A 20,339-nucleotide genomic window follows, 5' to 3' on the forward strand; every position below is an offset into this window, starting at 1 on the left:
TGTTTCAGCTTCTGGGAGTTGTCTTGGAAAAGTAGCAGCCTTTCCGATGTTTGACCAGGGACAAATCCATCACTTCAGTCATGCCAATTTGAATTCAATCACAGCGTTGTTTTTGTGCAAAAACCAACATAAATACAGGAATTTGGGATAGAGTGAATAATGAATCAGAACGACTGTCACTCAATGAAGTATGGGGCGCTTTATGCAATACGTTCTTCTGGTTGTAAGAGGTGGATTGTGCATTTCATCTGGAGAAGGTTTTTGAAATAATCCCATTATAAACCAAGATGTCAGATCTTAGTCCTCAAGGAATGCTAACCTCACATGCAGGCAACGGAGATCATTTCCAAGAATATGTTTTAATTTTGGACGAATGGGAAAGGTCCACTTCCCATTTTTGTAGTGTCTGGTGTGGTTATTCACAACTTGGAAGCTTAACGTGTTTTCATCAGTCTGTAACATGATGATATGGGGAATAGCTGCTAGGGATTTTGGTGGTATCTGCATTGACAGTTTAATTGGTGCGCCACATCATTTTTATGGCAGGGAATTCCACAAATTCACAGTCTTAAATGGCATCCCTTTTATTCTAAGACCGTGGCCCCTGGTTCTGGACTCGCCCAACATTGGGAACATTTTTCCTGTATCAAGCTTGTCCAGTCCTTTTATAATTTTACAAGCCTAGTCTTTTCAATCTTTCCTCATATGACAGTCCCCCCCATCCCAGGGATCAATCTTGTGAACCTATGCTGCACAGCCTCAATCACAAGGATGTCCTTCCTCAAATTAGGAGACCAAAACTGTACACAATACTCCAGATGTGGTCTCACCAGAGCCCAATACAACTGCAGAAGAACCTCTTTAGTCCTATACTGAAATCCTCAGTATGATCAGCCATGATTGAATGAGAGAATAGAGTTGATAGGCCAAATGGGCTAATTCTGCTCCTATGACATGAACAAGAACATGAACCTCCTCTACCCTCATCTACTGTGATTGATGCTCTCAATGTGGCCTCCCTTACATCGGCAAGACCAAGCATAGATGAAGCTAATAGTCAAATCTAATATAGTTTACAAAATGGAGTTGTTCTTCTACGAAAGCATGGTCTAGTAGAACAAAAGAATGGCTCGGTGCCAAGTCTTAATGACTTTGCAAATTATTTGGAACACAATATGGAGGACAGGTTGTCTTTTTGATAAAGACATTAAGATGGAAACCTGCATAATAACGTGTTTCTTTCAAGGCCATAAAGAAGCCTAGATTGAAAAACATAGCTGACGCTCCAGAGATAAGTAATAACTTGTTATTGATTTGAACCCAGCTTTTTCTATATTTTGAAAAGCTATAGAATCTTTCAGTTACGCCTTATTCAGACTTTGTAGGAATATTTTACGGATAAGAAAAATGTAGAATTGCGCTGTTTCTTTTGTTCTGTGAGTGGGGCCCTAGAAGCACTGAGCAACGTTTATGCTCATTGTAGATCTTGTCACTCCCGTCTGACGAATCGATTACAGATTGCCTTGGTTTACCTTTAACCAGTTTGTTGCTGTCTGCTTTTTAAGAGACAAACTTTGACATTTGGCATTAGTCGGCAGTGATCTCACTGGGCCCAGCAACAGATGACTGAGTAAGCGTGTGCAGTTGACCAGGATCTGAAGGGGAGAAAACTGAACTCTAGTCGGATCCTTTGAGTCCGACCTCCCGAAAAGCTCCCGGAAAAAACGATGGTCCCTCAATCTGAGGTTGATCTGGTTCCCAGACAAGATCCTTAGAAGCAGACAGCGAAGGTAAGACCACTTGTGTAAAGGATTGGCTTGTGTATTGAATTGGGTAAAGTAAAGGATTGGGCACGGCAGACTAAAACGTTTTTGTTACTAATATGTATTGGAAAGCCAAGGTGTCTTGAAAAGAAGTATATTGAAAAGACAATGTGTCTTGAAGAGACAGTGTTTTGAAAAGACTGCTGTGAATTTGCTACCAGATAGAGTAGCCAGGATTGGGCATTACAGGCTGAAAACGTTTGTTACAATTTGTGTACTAAGTAAGTAGTGATTTGGAGGTAGAGAAAGGCAGAGAAAGAAAGCGCTGATAAGAGTTCGGAGAACAGCAATTAGTAGTTAAGAACAAACCCAGTACCAGTAAGTCCTCTCGAGCCCCTATGTCTGGCATGGCGACCCTGTCTATAGAAGAGGGGGGACTGGCCAATCACAATCTGGATCACTGCCCAATCACAGCTCAGACCACTCCCATTGTGAACATTAGCCCGCCCACCATTACACTAACCTACTCGCTTTGTTCATTTTATAATAATAATAATAATAATAATAATTTTATTTATAGAGCACTTTAAAAACAAACATAGCTGCAACAAAGTGCTGTACATCACTAATCATTGACAAAAAAGTTAATACACACCAAAAATAACAAACAAAAGAAATAGTAGGAAAAGACATGTAAAATAAAGAAACATCAAAAACACCACAAACAGAAGCAAAGCCTCAGGCATGGTCAAAAGCCAGGGAGTACAAATGTGTTTTAACACTGGATTTGAAGATGGACAGTGAGGGGGCCTGTCTGATGTGCAACGGCAGGGTGTTCCAAAGTGCTGGAGCAGCAACAGAGAAGGCTCTATCCCCTCTGAGCCTCCGACTAGACCTCGGTACCTCCAGGAGCAGCTGACCAGCTGACCTGAGGGACCGGGCAGGAGCGTATGGGTGGAGCAGCTCAGAGAGGTAAGGCGGTAAGATGACGACTTTTTTAAGCACTCCCAGTCCCAGTTCACAAAATCTCCCATGGGAATGCCCTAGCTTGCCAATTCTGCACATTGGTCCCCACAGAAACAAAAATTATTTTAAACAGAACGGCTCTTTCAGACAAGGGAGGGGAATGTAAAATTGATACAGAGGGACGCCTCTAATGTGCAACACAATTTTTTTGGAAACGAGGGGGCTGAACCACTCTGGCTCACTCCTCTATGACAAATTTGTGTACCTGATGTATGTGTTGCCCGCAGTTTTGTACTAGTTTTCGTTTAACGTTCGAAGGGAAGTATTTGTTCTAACCCAAGGCTCCCTCAAAGTATTCTAAGATGTTATTTCAAGTTGCCACTCATCCAAGTTGTGTCCATTATCAGACTTGATAGATCTTCCTGCTCTTTTGAGTTGTCACTCATCCAAGTGTTGTCCCTTATCAGACTAGAGAGCTCACTGTTCTTTTCAAGGCAATGCTGCCTAGATACTTGCAGCTCTATTCTCCTTTGTTCATGATTTTGCTCTGTCTGTTTTATTTCTCCCAAAGCTTATCGGGATACTTGACATCCAGTCCCAGGCTATATTTATATATTCATATATATGCCCCTTTTGATAAAATAGTTTGTCAGATGAAATAGGATGTCATTGAATGAGCTTGCAATCTATGAAAAATAATTGGTTATTTTTTGTTTTCTCTTAACTTTAAGTTCATTTTCTTATTATTTCTTCCCTATTGAATTGAGTTCAATTAGAGACCTGAATCCCACGATGGCCACGTGGCATCCAGGTAGATGTGTTAGATGAGATTGGAGATGCCTTTATCTCAGAACAAAATCTGCTAATTTGAAATTGTAAATTTGGGGAAATAGATTGGAACAATTGGGAATATTTTTTAATTGTTTTTTTAAAAATAATGATCTATTTTTAAAGGGTCTGCCTTGTAGGTAGTTAAAGAGCGATCTCACATCCCCCACCATCCGTAGAATTCTGGATTAGTGGAGGGAATGAATAGGACACTAAAGAGTGTAGGAAGTTAGTTATGACCTGCAGGCTCTCAGCGATTAATTAGTTACTTACGCACAGCAATTAAGCACAACCTTGTCAGCCTTGCATTCACAGGGATTAGAAACACAGAAGCCACTGCCAGTTAAACACAGACACAGTCCATACTACTGGGAGACTACGTACTGATAAGGTAGTGGGATCGGACAAAATTGGGACTGTGTTGAAGGGGACTGTACCAGGTGCTACTACGACAACAACCGCCGTGAAGATTGAAGATTACCCCCATTGGAGACATCTGATACGATTGACTGTAAATGGAGGAGAACCAAGAAAGGACAATGGGGCTATTAACCCTTCTTTTTATCCTGAGGTTGGCCCAGATGGGCTGGACTTGGGGAACAACCCCTGCACCAAGACGCCCTGAATAAAGCTGACAACTGTCCTTACGTTTATAACACTGACCAAGATGGATCCATTGCCACAGGTTCTTGAAGTAACCAGAAAAGGTTGGCAGCTTATCCCAGAACTACAGACCGAGCTGACACAGATAACAATTGTGCTCACCTATGCCCAGTCTGAAATTGACCCTCGCTTCCATCATACAGCAGCTGAAGGAGAGCAATCAGGTTGTGGAGTTGAAAAGCCTTGATTTTGGAGTGCAATTCAGTTACAGAACTGATTGAGGTAAATCCCAGCCAGGATCAAAGTGAGGGGCTGAGTTGGGATGGATCAGACAGCCAGTTGGCATTGATGAAGAAGGAAGAAGAATGCTGGTTTCACACGCTGATAGACAACTTGGGAGAAAGAACAGCTCCATTTGTGAAAAGAAACTACATTTGTGATGAATGTGGACAGACTTTCAAACAGCAGAAACACCTGTCAGTTCACCAAATGTGCCTTACTGGAGCAAAACCTTTGCAGTGTGAAGTTTGTGGTTTCCAGTGCAGGCAAAGTGCATCCTTGAAATACCATATGACCAGGCACAGCAGAAGCTGAACTTGAATTTGCTTGTGACCAATGTGAGAAGCACTTCGAGAAGGCTCACAATTTGAATGTTCATATGTTAATTGTTCATCTCTTGACCCAGAATACAGATAAAAACTAACCTATTGAAATTGAATCAAGCCAGGCTCACCTAAAATAGGTAGAGCAAAGGAAAGGTTAGTGTGGAGAATATAGTTCTGAGCATTATAGCACACCAGTTCCAGAGACAAAGTCCAATGTCTGCAACGGGGTAGAGGTGAATCAGGCAGAATCCTAGCATTTGGAAGGACTGTTCAGGACGCTGATAACAGAGGGGAAGACGCTAGTTGGTGTTGTGGTGAGGCAGGATTCCATTTGCCACAGTATATCTGTAGGAAATGTCAAGCTCAGTTTTATGTGTTGGACTATCTTGAAAACCTTCATTCAAAAAGTGAATACTTCACCAGTAGCTTCAGTACAACATGGACAGAAGGCTAACAGATGTGTTGCAGCAACTGAAACATCATCAGTGCAATCACTTTTACAATCTCCGTTAAGCAATTCTGTGTCTGGTGACTTTAAGCAGATGTTAAACGACGGTGTCTTGGTTGCAAGCCCACAGGGTCTACAGATTTTGGTCACCTGGGCTCACCATCATGGTAGTGGCTGTGGTTCTCAGCCACATGTACAGAGTGTTTTAGCAGCAGAGTATCGAGGAGTAGTCGGCACTGTGTGGAGGTGTCCAGAGGGCCACAGTAACATCCTGGACATGCATTCAATTCGCAGCGTTGTTTTGAATGAGGGACAGTGCCCATCCAGTAGAAATAAGGACTCAATGGAGGAAGTTCTGGATGGTTCAATAACCCTTTCACCTCGGAATGGAACAATGACTGAAAATGGTGCGGGTGATAATGTTGTGAAGCATCAACCTGTCCCAGTGTTTGCAGACTTTCAGCCTTGTACATACAGTGGAACCACTTCACGGACGGTGGATGTGGACAACTGGGAATCCCCATTGAAGAAGGATATGTTCTTGCGCTCAGATCCTGAATATACAGAGTGCTCTTGGGAAAAAGTTCAGGTACAAGATGCAACTCAACCATTAAATGTGAAAAAAAAAACTGTTAACTGCAATGAAGCATCTTGTTCTATAAGAAATGATGTTGTGGATGGATTGGAGTCCAGTGATCTTTCTGAAAGGTATTTATCAAGTGAAGATGACAGAGAAACAAAAGTTAAGAATGGCTCTTCAGATGAGTCTTTTCAACCATATTGGAAGAAGAAGAGTAAGTTACCAGTTAAGAAGTGCAATATTAAGGATGTGAAGAAACAATCTGGACAAAAACATGGCCGAAAACCAAAGTCAAACTTGGAAAGGGAAGATTTCCCCACCATGTATCGATGTCAGTATAAGGGTTGCTGTGCTGTTTACAGAGGAGTTGATGGACTTAAGAAACATATAAAAGAGCAGCATGAAGAGGTGCATGAAAGACCTTGCCCCCACCCAGGAGGTAACAAGGTGTTTCTGATTGATCGCTACCTGCAGCGCCATGTAAAGCTGATCCATACAGAAGAAAGAACATCATTATAGATCAGGAGGAAGTACAAAATCTTTGGTCACAACTTCGGAAAGACAAACCACATTTGATCAACAATCTTGAAGCATTTTGAGCTCTATCGTATGACCAAGGGTCTAGAGAGAGTGAAAAGCTGAACATTTTGAAACAGATGGACCTCTTGAAACAGATTATTCATCACCCTATCCAGGAAGACAATGAATTAGACCTGCTCCAGGTGGTGAACCCCACCACAGGCCGAGAATGGAGGGGGGAGGGGGGGGGGGGGGACACACACACACACCTGTGCAATGCTCTCTGAAGAGACTGGCAACTCCCTCCGGCAGGTGCGAACTTTATGGCACAACTCCAATATCGGCTGAAAGGATTACACCGCCTACAGGTGGTACCTGATCCATCGACCCTAAACAAGCTTCATCAGGATGGTTGTCAATGAAGAGAGTGAGAAATGGTTGCCATGCCATCGGCTTGATGGACTTCGGGGTACGATTGAACTAGTGGCCATACCTTTGGTTTGGTGGACTTTGGGGTACTTTGATACATTTGGAACTCCCTCCCCCAACTGATCCGCAATTCCGTGTCCCTCACCATCTTCCAGTCCCGCCTCAAGACCCATCTCTTCACCTCTGCCTATCCTTAGCTCCACGTCCCCCTCCCTTTTCATCTGTGCTTGAATTGCCTCATACTGTGTTTTGAATTGAATTCTGTCTTTAATTTGTGTACTAGTCATGTCTCTACTATTTATTTCATTCCGCTTACATGTTTTTCATCTACTTGCTAAATTTTTGTAAGGTGTCCTTGAGACTCTTGAAAGGCGCCCATAAATAACATTTATTATTATTATTATTATTATTATTATTATGGCTCTATCATTCTGCTAATCATTGCTCTAATCCTTGCGACCATTGGGTGTACCTACCGAGGATTGTGAATGTTATCATGTTTGATCAAAAGGAGGGAATGAAAGAGCTAATGGTCAAATCTAATATAGTTTACAAAATGGAGTCGTTCTTCTACAAAAGCATGGTCTAGTAGAACAAAAGAATGGCTCGGTGACAAGTCTGAATGACTTTGCAAATTATATGGAACACAATATGGAGGACAGATTGTCTTTTTAATGAAGACATTAAGATGGAAACCTGCATAATAACGTGCTTCTTTCAAGGCCATAAAGAAGCCACGATTGAAAAAAAATAGCTGACGCTCCAGAGATAAGTAATAACCTGTTATCGGATGAGCTTGATTTAGACCTAGCTTTTCCTGTATTCTGAAAGGCTACAGAATCTTTCAGTCATGCCATATTCAGACTTTGTAGGAGTGTTTTACTGATAAGAAAAATGTATAATTGCACTAACTTTCCTTTGTTCTGTGAGTGGAGCCCGAGAAGTACTGAGCAACGTTTGTGCTCATTGTAGATCTTGCCACTCCCGTCTGAGGAAATCGATTAAAGATTGCCTTGGTTTACCTTTAACCAGTTTATTGTTGCCTGCTTTTTAAGAGACAAACTTTGACAAGGCGACTGTTTTGCTGACCTGATGGATCTCCCGGTTGCTAACCATTTTAACTTCCTTTCTCGTTCCCATACTGAACTTTATATCCTGGGCCTCCTCCATTGCCAAAATGGTGCCACACGCTAATTGGATGAATAGTACTTCATATTCCACTTGGATAGCTTGTGAACATTGAATTCTCCAATTTTAGGTAAGTAACCAACAACCCTTTCCCCCCTCTCTTCCCTGTGGCCCACCTAGATGCCCACTTCCCCTTTTCCCCATCCTGTTCACTAATATCCCATTGCTCCGGCTTCACATTTCACGCCCTTCTCTCCTTATGATGAAGATGAATCTCTTTATTGTCATTGCACATGGTACAACAAAATTTAAAAGTCAATCCCACGGTGCGATTCACAAGAGCAATTTTAAATATATAAGAAAAGGTAAAAATACATACATATAAAAAAATAAAAAAATTACAGATAAATAACAATAGCAGCTGAGGTAGAGCCATTCAGTTGAATGTGAGTGTTATTTCTTATTTTGCATTGTTAAGTTCACGTATGGCTATGGGGTAGAAGCTGTCTCTGAGTCTGTTTGTGCGAGTTTTGAAAGACCTGTACCGTCTGCCAGAGGGCAGCAGGTGGAACAGGTTGTGTCCAGGGTGGGAAGGGTCCTTCAGGATGTTGGCTGTCCTGCCAAGGCAGCGAGAGCTGAAGATGTCCTTCAGGGAGGGCAGTGGGCAGCCAGTGATTTTTTGTGCGGTGTTGATGACCCTTTGAAGGGCTCTCCTGTCCGCTGCAGAGCAGCTGGCATACCATGTGGTTATACAGTACGCCAGCACACTCTCGATGGAGCAGCGGTAGAAGGACACCAGCAGCTTCTCCTCCAGGTTGTTTTTCCTGGGGATCCTCAGAAAGTAGAGTCGCTGCTGGGCCTTCTTGACTGCTGTCGTGGTGTTTGTAGTCCAGGAGAGATCCTCCGTAATTTGTGTGCCCAGGAATCTGAAGTCTGAGACCCTTTCCACAGTCCCCATTGATGAATAGGGGTTTGAGGGCTGCACTGTTCTTACGAAAGTCTATGATAATTTCCTTTGTTTTTGTGGTGTTTAGGATGAGGTTGTTGTCTGAACTTTGGACTTCCTCCCTGTAGGCTGTCTCATCTCCTCCTGAGATGCGTCCAACCACAGTCGTGTCGTCCGCAAACTTGACGATGGTGTTGGTGGAGTGGGCGGGGGCACAATCTCACAGCCTTTTGCCTTTTCATCTCTGGCTTTATCCTATTCAACTCCCCCCCCCCCCCCCATCCCCATTCCCTGTACCTGCTTATCACTGGGCATTGGTGTGTCCTGTTCCCACTACCAGCTTTCTCGTCTTTACTACAATCAGTCGGAAGAAGGATCCCAACCCAAAACACTGCTTATTCATGTCCTCTAGGGATATTGCCTGACCTTCTCAGTTACTTTAGCATTTTGTATCTATTCTTTACATGTAGCTCACTTCTTGACAGTCAAAAGACATTCTAGTCCAATTCAATTATGAAGAATACTTCTCACGTGTTTGAATAAAGGTAAAGGCAGCTTGACACCATTCGGAACAGTCTTAATCAGGATCTCAACAACCAGCCTGACTATTCTCTAACTTCCACCATGGCAATATGTGGTTGCAGTATGTACAGCTTAAAACCAGTGTGGCATTAAAAAAATTACCACGTTTCATTAATGTCTCCTTACAAACTCAGGATACCTGCCACCAAGATGGCTATGCAGGGGAACGGGTACTGCAGCATCTAGAAGTTCATCTCTAAATAACATTGCCACTAACCTGGAAATAATGCTTTACTTCCTCATTGGTGGGTCAAAATCTGAGCACTTTGTTCAAACGTTTCTCAGACCTGACACAAATATCATGACCTACTGAGCAACAGTGATTCCTGCTCTCTTACTTGCTTCTGAAACCTGGATCACCTGGCAATTTTTTTCTCAATGCATTGGAAAAATACCATCAATGCTGCCTACACAGAAATCGTCCAAATTCATTGGAAACATAAATGAGCCAATATCCTTTCCAGGCAAATACCCCCAATATTGGGTACCTGATTACAATCTGTTGGCTATTTTGGCCAGACCATGTTGTTTGCATGTGCAATAAATCAAAACAGGCACTTCATCCTGGGCTCTGCCTTCATCATAGGTTCCTAGGCAGAGGAAAAAAAAACAAGATGTGCTCAAAGCCTCCTCAAAGAAAGAGATCATCTTCTTTGTCACCTGAGGTTCTCTGGCTCATGACTTGTCTGACTTGAAATGAAGCATTTGGGGGTGATACTGAGAACCTTGAGACCTTGCATCAAGAGGGCCCTCCATAAGCAGCAGAAGAGGTGTACTATGTCACAATTCCCCCACCTCACTACCATGTCAACCACCTCTATCTGTGGAAGAGGATCCACGTTCTTTCCACAGTGGTCTTATAAGCCACTTCAGATCCCACAAAAGCAAGGGTAGAAGTGATATTTGATCCTGAGGAATTGCCCAAGAAAAAGTATAAATGGGGTACTTACGGCATGGGATGAATACCACCCACACAGTCTGTGCAATATCCTCCGAATTCATGAGAAGCATAAGTGAACTAATGTCTGTGCCCATTTCCAGGCCAATATATCCAACACTGAGGCTCTAATTACACTCCGTCAGCTACATTGGGCAAACCACGTCATTCACATGTCTGACACCAGACTCCCTAAACAGATGTTCTATTCGGAGTTCTAACATGGGGAGAGATTACCGGGAGACAGAATAAAAGATTGAGGAAATGCAATGTTCACACTGACTCCTGAGAATCTCCAGCCCATCTCTAGGGTGGAGAAGGATTGTTGAGGATAGTATTGAGAACCTTGCATCCATGCACCAGGAATACAACAAAGCCCTGCAATAAACAATGGATTAAATGCTGCCTGTAATGGGCTTGTCTCACTTAGGCAATTTTTTTGGGCAACTCCAGGTGACTGCCGCAAAATTTTCAGCATTGATTAAAAATTTTCGGCGACAGTGGTGATAATTTTTGCGGTCGTAGGCTGATATAGGTGTTGTCATAGGTTATCGTAGGTTGTCGCAGGTGCTGTCGTAGGTTGTCGCCAGGTGTCGTAGGTGAATTCTATTTAAATTAGTCCCTGCCAGTCGCCTAAGTGGGACAGGCCCATAAGACACCTCCTGACCTATCTGTGAAGAATCTACTTTCACACTCTGATTCATCGGCATTGTCAGTACCCAGAACAGATCTTGTCATACAAAAAGGAAGTTCTAAGACTTGGCCAATGATATCTGGTGATAACATTAACTAAAGATCTTTCTATGAGAAATGGCTGGTATGAATTACTCTTAATTTGTAGCAGTCAATTAGCAAAGATCCAACTGATTTAATCAATCCATCTTCTGACTGAGATGGCAAATGGTGGATCAACTTCTACCTTGTGGAGGTTGAATGCCTACTTTCCTTTTATTTCCTGGACCACGACCCTGTAATAAATGCTGAGCTGTCATTTCTCAAACTGTAATTTGCTCTAGTTTAAACTAGAAGAGCGGGGGAAGTGGGAACCAGAGAAGTAGGTCTGAAATTTGGAGGAGTGATGGAGAGGGAGGGTAAAGAGATGTGCTACTAATCAGGGAAACTGTGCCAGCAGCACTCAGAGAGGACATACAGGAGAGTCTGTCCACTGGGGCAATATGGGTGGACCGTAACAATAAAAAAGGTGCAAGGATTCTTATGGGATTGTACCATAGGCCCCGAATAGCAAGCAGGAGATAGAGGAACAGATATGTAGTCAGATTACAGAAAGATGCCCGAGCAACAGGGTTGTCTTAGTGGGTGAATTTAACTTAGAAACATAGAAAATAGGTGCAGGGGTAGGCCATTCGGCCCTTCGAGCCTGCACCGCCATTCAATATGATCATGGCTGATCATCCAACTCGGTATCCCATCCCTGCCTTCTCTCCATACCCCCTGATCCCTTTAGCCACAAGGGTCACATCTAACTCCCTCTTAAATATAGCCAATGAACTGGCCTCAACTACCTTCTGTGGCAGAGAATTCCACAGATTCACCACTCTCTGTGTAAAAAATGATTTTCTCATCTCGGTCCTAAAAGACTTCCCTCTTATCCTTAAACTGTGACCCCTAGTTCTGGACTTCCCCAACATCGGGAATAATCTTCCTGCATCTAGCCTGTCCAACCCCTTAAAAATGTTGTAAGTTTCTAGAAGATATCCCCTCAATCTTCTAAATTCTAGCGTGTACAAACCGAGTCTATCCAGTCTTTCTTCATATGAAAGTCCTGACATCCCAGGAATCAGTCTGGTGAACCTTCTCTGTACTCCCTCTATTGCAAGAATGTCTTTCCTCAGATTAGGAGACCAAACTGTACGCAATACTCCAGGTGTGGTCTCACCAAGACCCTGTATAACTGCAGTAGAACCTCCTTGCTCTTATACTCAAATCCTTTTGCTATGAATGCTAACATACCATTTGCTTTCTTCACTGCCTGCTGCACCTGCATGCCTACTTTCAATGACTGGTTTACCATGACACCTGGGTCTCGTTGCATCTCCCCTTTTCCTAATCGGCCACCATTCAGACAATAGTCTACTTTCCTGTTTTCCCCAATACTGACTGACTTGCTCAGTGTCAAAGTCTTAGACAGGGCAGCATTTGTATGGTGTATCTAAGAACGTTTCTTGAAACAATATGTGAATTGTCCAACCCGAATGGGGAACATACTGGACCTGGTGCTGGGAAATGAGCCTGGCCAGGTGACTGGTGTCACAGTGGAAGAGCATTTCAGGGACAGTAATCACAACTCCATAGATTTTAACATTGTTTTGATTAGAGAGAAGGCTGGACCTTGATGGGAAGGTACTACATTGGATTAACACAATATTATTAGGCAGGACCTCAGGATGATACACTGGGAGTAGTTGTTATTGGGTAATTTCACATATGACACGTGGGAGTCGTTTAACAGCCAGTTGGTCGAAGTTCAGGAATGAGTTACTCCAGCTGTCTGTGTCTGTCTTCAGGACTGACATGTTCCAATAGGGAGGAGGAATAAGGATGGCAAAGTAAGAACACTTTGGATGACCAAAGAAGTTGTAAATTTGGTCAAAAAGAAAAGCGGAAGTACATGCACGGTTTAAGAGGATGGAATCAGCCAGGGCCATTGAAGAATATAAAAAAGGAGGAAAAAATTCAGCAGATGATTCGAAAGGCCAAAAAGGGGCCATGAAATGGCTTTGGTGAGTCGGATTAAAGAAAATCCCAAAGCTTTTTATACATAGTAAAATCAAGAGGGTAACCACAGGGGAGGCAGCATCACTCAATGATAAAGCAGTTTACTTTGGCTTGGAGTCAGATGATGTAGGCAGGGTACTAAATTAGTATTTTGCATCTGTTTTCACCGAGGAGAAGGACATGGAGGACAGTGAGATCAGTGTTGAGAATACTAATGTGCAAGGGCAGTGTGAGATTAAGAAGGAGGAGGTGTTGGGGCACTTGATGGGATCTAACCCGGATTATTAAGAGCAAAGAGATGAAATTGCAGGAGCTTTGACAAAGATCTATGTGTCTTCTCAAGCCACAGGTGAGGTTCCAGAGGACTGGAGAGTAGCTAATGTTGTTCCTTTGTTTAAGGGAAGTGGAGAGAATCCATGGAATTATAGACTGGTGAGCATCACATCAGTGATAGGGAAGCTTTTGGTGAGGATTCTTTGGGATAGGATTTACTCCTATTTGGAAGAGAATAGGTTAATTAGGAACAGTCAGCATGAATTTGTTCATAGACGATTGTGCCTTACTAACTTGATTTGAGTTTGAGGTGAAGAAGGGGTTTGGGGGTTGGTTAGTTGCCTAAAACTGGAAAATTCATTGATCAATGAGGATAGGGCGGGGGATGTCATCTAATTGGATTTTGGCAAGGCATTTGATAAAGTTCCCCATGTGAGGTTAATCCAGAAGATTAAGATGCTTGGGATTAAAATTACTTGGTTGTATGGATTCAGAACTGTCTTACTGATAGAAGACACAGGGTTATGGTGGAAGGATTGTAGGTCTGTGCAATGGAGTTCTGCTATCTGTGTTAGGACCTCTTCTGTTTGTGAGATATATGAATTACTTGGATGTAAATATTGTCCGTCAAAGTACACAGCGGAATATAGATCAGCTACAGAAATGGGCGGAGAGATAGCATATGGGGTTTAATCCGAGTACTATGAGGTGTTGCATTTTGGGAAGCTTAATATATGAGGAAAGTATACAATCATCCTTTCATTCAATCCTTAACAATATTGATGTACAGAGGGATCTTGGGGTCCAAGTCCATAACTCCCTGAAAGTGGCCACACAAGTAAATAGAATAGTAAAGAAGGCATATGGTATGCTTACTTTCATTGGTCAGGAAATTTAGTATAAGAGTAAAGAAGTCTTGATGTAACTCTATAGAACCTTGGTGAGGCTGCATTTAGAGCCTTGTGTACGGTTCTGATCATCCCATTCATTAGTTCATAAGACATAGGAGCAGAATAAGGCAATTTGCCCCATTCAGTCATGGCTGATCTATCCGTCCATCTCAACCTCATTTTACTGCCTTCTACCCGTAACCTTTGACACCCTTGGTAATCAAGAACCTAGCAATCTCTGCTTTAAAAATACCACAAGACTTTCCTCCACAGCTGTCTGTGTCAATGAATTTCACAGATTCATCACCCTTTGGCTAAATAAAATCCTCCGCATCTCCATTCTAAAGGTATGTCCTTTTATTCTGAGGCTGTGCCATTACAGGAAGGATGTGGAGCCTTTGGGAAGTGTACAGAGGTGGTTTATGAGAATGGTGCCTGAATTAGGGAACATTAGCTACAGGGAGATCTTGGACGCACTTGTATTGTTTTCTCTGGAATGTCGCAAGTTGCAGGGAGACTTCTATTAGAAGTATATAAAACTGAGGCATGGATTGGGTAGATGGTCAGAACTTTTTTTCCAGGCTGGGTAAATAAAATACTCGAGGGCATAGTCTTAAAGTGGGAGGGGCAAAGTTGAAAGGAGATGTGCAGGGCAGGTTTTTTTTTACACCAAGAGTGGTGAGTACCTTGAACACGCTGCCAGGAGAGATGGTTGAGGCAGGTACAATAGTGGTATTTAAGAGACGTTCGGATAGACATGCACATATGCAGGGACTGGTGGGATATGGATTATGTGCAGGCAGATAAGATTTGTTCTTGGCATTGTACACCAAAGGGCCTTTCCTGTGCAGTACTGTTCTATGTTCATTTCCTTGGCAGATCATCCTTCCTGTTTCTTACTTTCTTAATCCTGTCACTACCTCCTTCTCAAGATCCATATGCAGACATGTATTTGCCCCATGTAACTTATTTCACCTGATCTCAACTCCATGTTTCTATTGCCCAGTTTATTTAGACATATTAAGAACCCTCTAATGCCTTCATTTTAACAATTTCCAGTGTTGCAGTTCCATATATCTTATTTTGACCAATACGTTCATTCCCTTATATCTCCATCTTCCATTTGTGAAGGCAATGGGCCTTCTGTTACTTTAATGAATGTAGTTAAAAACTGTCCGCATCTCGCCACCCTTCCCTCCTCCATCCATCTGTGTTCTCACATTTGACAATCCTTTTTGTCAAAATGACAGATGTTTCTTTGAGACACCTGCAGGATATATTGTACATTCCATCGCTCCGTAGATGCTGCAGCACTCGCTGAGTTTTTCCAGCACTTTTGTCTACCTTATATTGTACATTTGCAGTTTCAGTATAAATCAGATGTGTTTCTTCACCTCCTTTCCTGAAACATTACAAGATCAGATGCAGCATCTGTTAACTAGTAAATAAAAATGAACTAGAAATTGCCTTGACTGTCAGATGCACCATGTGGTGGCCAAAATGTATTTTGGGTATCGGCTTAAGTGCCCAACTGAGATGGTTTCTCCCAAAAAAATGAATATAAAGAACAAATGCCGAGACTAGAAGTTATATCAAAAGTCATTTTTATTTTGAACATTACAGGACGAAATGTAGAGTTAAATATTCTTTGGAACCTCCATTTTGTAAAAAATGATTGGAATCAGATCACCAGCTTGCAATACTGGAATTATCAAGTAAGTCACTTTTTTTTTTTAATTTCCCTTGCGTTTTTATGAACTGGAGGAAATTCTTTGGAACTTTCCTTGGGGAAGTATGAGAAATTGTGAGAAATTAGGTTATTTAAATCAGGAATCCACAAATGAAAAATACATAACTTTGATATGTGAGCATATTTCATCAAACAATGTGTTCACATCCTTAGCTCTCTATTGTACATAATATGACACAATTACTGAATGGTTTCTTCACACCATAAGGTCATTTGGGCAATCAGACCATGGCGCCAATCTAACTATTTATTGTTGCCTGAATATGATCTATATCTCTGTATTCCCTGTCTGCCCATGTGAATCTCTAGCTTGTTCTTAAATGTTGCTATTGTATCTGCTATTTCCTCTCTTTGCAACATGTTCCAAGAATCTCCCACTCTCTGTGTAAAATAAACTTGTCCTGCACATCTCCTTTACACTTCACTGCTCACAAACCTAGGCACTCTGGTATTTGTCATTTCCACCATGAGAAAAACATTCTGACAATCTACCCCATCTTTCTTGTTAAGTCACTTTTAAGATAATGTCTATAAAGAGTATAAATTCCTGTCTTTGTGGGTATTTATACCATTACAAAATTTAGAAGCATAGAAATACTCCTCCATGACCTCAGGATGTCCCAAAGCACTTGGCAGACATTGGCATACTTATGAAGTACAGTGTCTTAGTGTGAGAAACACAGCAGACAACAACGTATACTTTCACAAACAGGAATGCGATAATGTTTAAAATATCAAGATTATTGAGGTAAATAAAATATTTGTGAATAATTTCCATGCACTTCTTCAAAATAATGTAATGCACCCTTTTACATCACTTTGGAAACGAGGTGGAGGCTTATTTTAACATTGGATGCAAAAACAAACTCTCTCAAAAGAGCACGTTATCTCAAAAGAGCACACCACAGTATTATACCATGGTACTTTTCTTTTTACAATGCGCCAAGATGAAACATTTGTTTTTCTACTATGTGTGATTTATTTATTTGTTCAATTGTTGTATTATAAAGAAAGAGGCTTGCCTAATTGTAATGGGGCTGAAATTGTCATTATTAAACTTTGGATTAAAGTTTTTTAGAAAGATTGAATTTCACATCCTCTGAAATTTTATTTAACTCAGAATGACTTGCCACATATGGTCAGTAGCTTCTATTTTAATTTCTGCCGAAAGAAATAGCAACATAAATGCGAAATTCTGTATTGGGTTTGTATCAAAGTAAATAATTAAATATAATAACCCCCTTGACCAGCTGCTTTAAAATAACATGTTTGCTACTTTGACTTGGTGATTGACAAATGCATTTGTTGGTATCAGCATGTCATTAGTGATTGATGGTAACAGGACTTCTGTTTCTAGGCATCACTGTCATTAGGGTTTTTAGTTTAGTGATAGCTGGAATGTATAAAAGTAAAAAGCAAGAAAACGAACAACAAATATCCACAGCCTGAATTGAATCTGATCTTTGTGGTTCAATTGCTTGTGATACTAAGAACACAGATTATGCAAACATTAGCACTGTCTATTGAAAACTGAAGTGACTGGTGATGTTGGGTTGCCTAAATTGGTTCGGTGATCCCATGATTCCCTGGTGTAGCAGCCAATCAGAAGTGTCCAAGGAAATACGCTGCATTATTTCTGAAGTATATAAGGTAAAACCACCATGTTAACACTTCTGAGCAGTCCAGGCTTTCCCAGCCTTGCCTCGGGTGTAGGGATTGCTTGGAAAACTTAAGCTACAACTAAACCGTCCACAACCTCCGTGTAGCTTTGTTTCCTTCTCGTATGAGGATGTCCCATTCTCTCATTGGATTGTTGGAAAAATTCTGAACAAGAAGGGAGTTTCCAAACCTTTGGGCTTTGCCCCATATCTCTTGGCACTTCAGGTTAGTACATCTGTATTACTTCTAATTGAGCTTTTTATTTCCAAGATCTGACAGTTAAATGCTATTTTGCATGGTAATCATTAAAACATATTTGCTTTCCCCAAAAAGTTTTAAACATAAAGTATTTATCTATAGCACATTAATCATTTTGAACTTTAGATGATAACATATGGAAGATAGTTTAATTGAATTAAGAGAATTTGTATGCTGTGGTTAAAGTTTGTTTGATTTGAGAAGCTTCGTCTGTAGTTAAAAGTATTCAAGGTTATGCTAGTGACAGATAATTTAAGAATTGCTAAGAATAGCACTGATCGTATGAATCTGGTAGCGGAGGGTGATGTCTTTTTAAGGGAATCGTCTGGGAGCTGATAGTCATCACACTATGTTACACTTGGAGGTGTCAATCAAACTGACAGCTAATTTTAGAACATGACTATTCAGTCACAAGCTAGGATATCCTTACTTATCTCAAGTTTAGATTTTTATGTTCCAAATATATTTAACTTGCTCAAAAAAACCCCGAATATAAAGTTTTTTAATAAATCTGACTGACAATGAATATCGTCTTGACTTAAGAGTTTTAAATTCAGCAACTATTTAAAGTGTAATGGTGTTTGTTAAATGTCTTAAACTTTTTGGTGTCAACGAAACAAATGTTACTCGTATTGCAGAAAATGTCGAGAATAGTGGAACAAATATACATTTTCTATATTTGGGTGCATTTGTTAATTTCCATTCTGGTAATATTTAATCGACCAATTAACAGCACAATCGGAATTAATTTTGCCAGGACATGGTTGTCCGAGATACTGTTCAAAACACTTAACTCTACTTCGAAGTGTTCCATAATTGTAGTCTTCGATATTACTTGTTTTATACATAAAAGTATAATTGACGGCCAAGTCTGTTTTTCTTCAGTGCGTGTCAGTCGCGTTTATTCGAACCACGATGACTCGCCTTCCAAATTTATTTAAAGAGGACATTGCTGTGGTCACCCAGTTAAAAAAAGATGCTAACATTTCTAAGTGTGATCTGAATATAAATGACAACGTTTGCCATCAGCTCGAGAGAAAATTGCAAGCTAAACCAAAAGTAAAACTCCAAAAATGTTTTCGTTCATGCTGAAACGAACGAATATCGTTAAAACTTTGGGTTATTTTCTTTGAACTTGCCTAAAAGAAATGGAATGCAACGTTTACCAACCAGATACAAAACGTGGGCACAAGCTCTGAACTTAGGAAACATTTTTAATGTAATTAATTTAACATATTTAAGAAATTTAGTTGTTAACAAATTCGTTTTTTCTATATTTTAAGGGTGCCAATAAAGATGACAACACAAGCTCCGACATTTTTACATCCGCTTCAAAGCGTTGTGGCACTTGAGGGTAGTGCCGCAACCTTTGAAGCGCATATTGGTGGTAAGTTAATGTCGTTTGTTCATCAACTCAAGTAGATTTAACATTAAAGTAACGTAACGCTGGAAATTAAAATCGGGGTTCACACGATTTGAATACGTTAAGAATGCGGATCATTGTTTTTTAAAATACTTTATATGATCGTAAACACAAAGAAAAGTCCTGATTCGTAACATCGCCTGTCCACTCCCTCTGCAGATGCTGCCTGACTCGCTGAGTTGCTCCAGCATTTTGTTTTATTCAAGATTTATGAATCTATATACTTTAAAAATTGTGTGACTTTATAAAGTGTACTCTCCTTTATAATTATTACGTTAAATTATGATTCAGATAAATTGAGTTTACATAATAAAATTAAACATATTCAATTTATTTCAAGATATTTTGCTCACCAAAAGCGTCTCCATACAAACTTTTTTTTGATGTTGTTTTATTGTTATACTATTTAATTTTGTGAATTATGAAGGCCTATTAAAATCTTGTATGCTGCATGTTTTGTTGTGTGCATCTGTCAGCATGCAGTGGTTTACAGACGCTGATGCCTTGTGTGTTTGCAGGTTTGCCACTTCCCGAAGTGAGCTGGTTCAGAGATGGCCAGGTCCTTTCCGCCGCCGCCCTGCCGGGCGCCGAGATCTCCTTCAGCGATGGCCGCGCGAAGCTGACGATCTCCCGCGTGACTCCCGCACACGGCGGCAGGTTCTCCATTCGAGCCACCAACGGATCGGGACAAGCGACTAGTACCGCAGAGCTGCTGGTTACAGGTAGGTGGGCGGTGGCTGCAGCCGCCGCTTCAGCAACGCTCCGCCTGGAACATTCCTCGTGTGAATCGAGGGAGGAGTAACGGTCCCGACCCACGTGGAGGCGACGCCATGTTGACGCCCAACCCTTGCCCCACCCTCGGCGTGGGGGGTCGTTTAAAGCGTCACTGGAAAGTCGGAAATACCACTGTCTAATAAAAATAAAAAAGTACCCATTCCGCTATATAGTTTACCGCACGGCCAAACAACTTGGAATCATCTTGGAAGCACAAAAGGGAGCTTTCGGCCCACCATGCC

At 41.3% G+C, this 20,339-nt stretch overlaps 1 protein-coding gene and 1 pseudogene across 1 annotated transcript in view; both read left to right on the forward strand.

Moving 5' to 3' along the window:
* Positions 1-4,224: 4,224 nt before the first annotated feature.
* Positions 4,225-6,436, forward strand: LOC129698597 (zinc finger protein 276-like; annotated as a pseudogene).
* A 10,783-nt stretch (positions 6,437-17,219) lies between these two features.
* Positions 17,220-20,339, forward strand: part of ttn.1 (titin, tandem duplicate 1) — a 323,332-nt gene continuing 320,212 nt past the window's right edge. The window contains 3 exon segments of the mRNA XM_055637723.1: positions 17,220-17,867; positions 19,184-19,287; positions 19,842-20,045. Of these exon segments, the coding sequence (XP_055493698.1) occupies positions 19,197-19,287; positions 19,842-20,045 (295 nt within the window). The 5' untranslated portion in view covers positions 17,220-17,867; positions 19,184-19,196.

Source organism: Leucoraja erinacea, chromosome 7 (genome assembly GCF_028641065.1).
Source record: "Leucoraja erinacea ecotype New England chromosome 7, Leri_hhj_1, whole genome shotgun sequence".
Lineage (NCBI taxonomy): Eukaryota > Metazoa > Chordata > Chondrichthyes > Rajiformes > Rajidae > Leucoraja > Leucoraja erinaceus.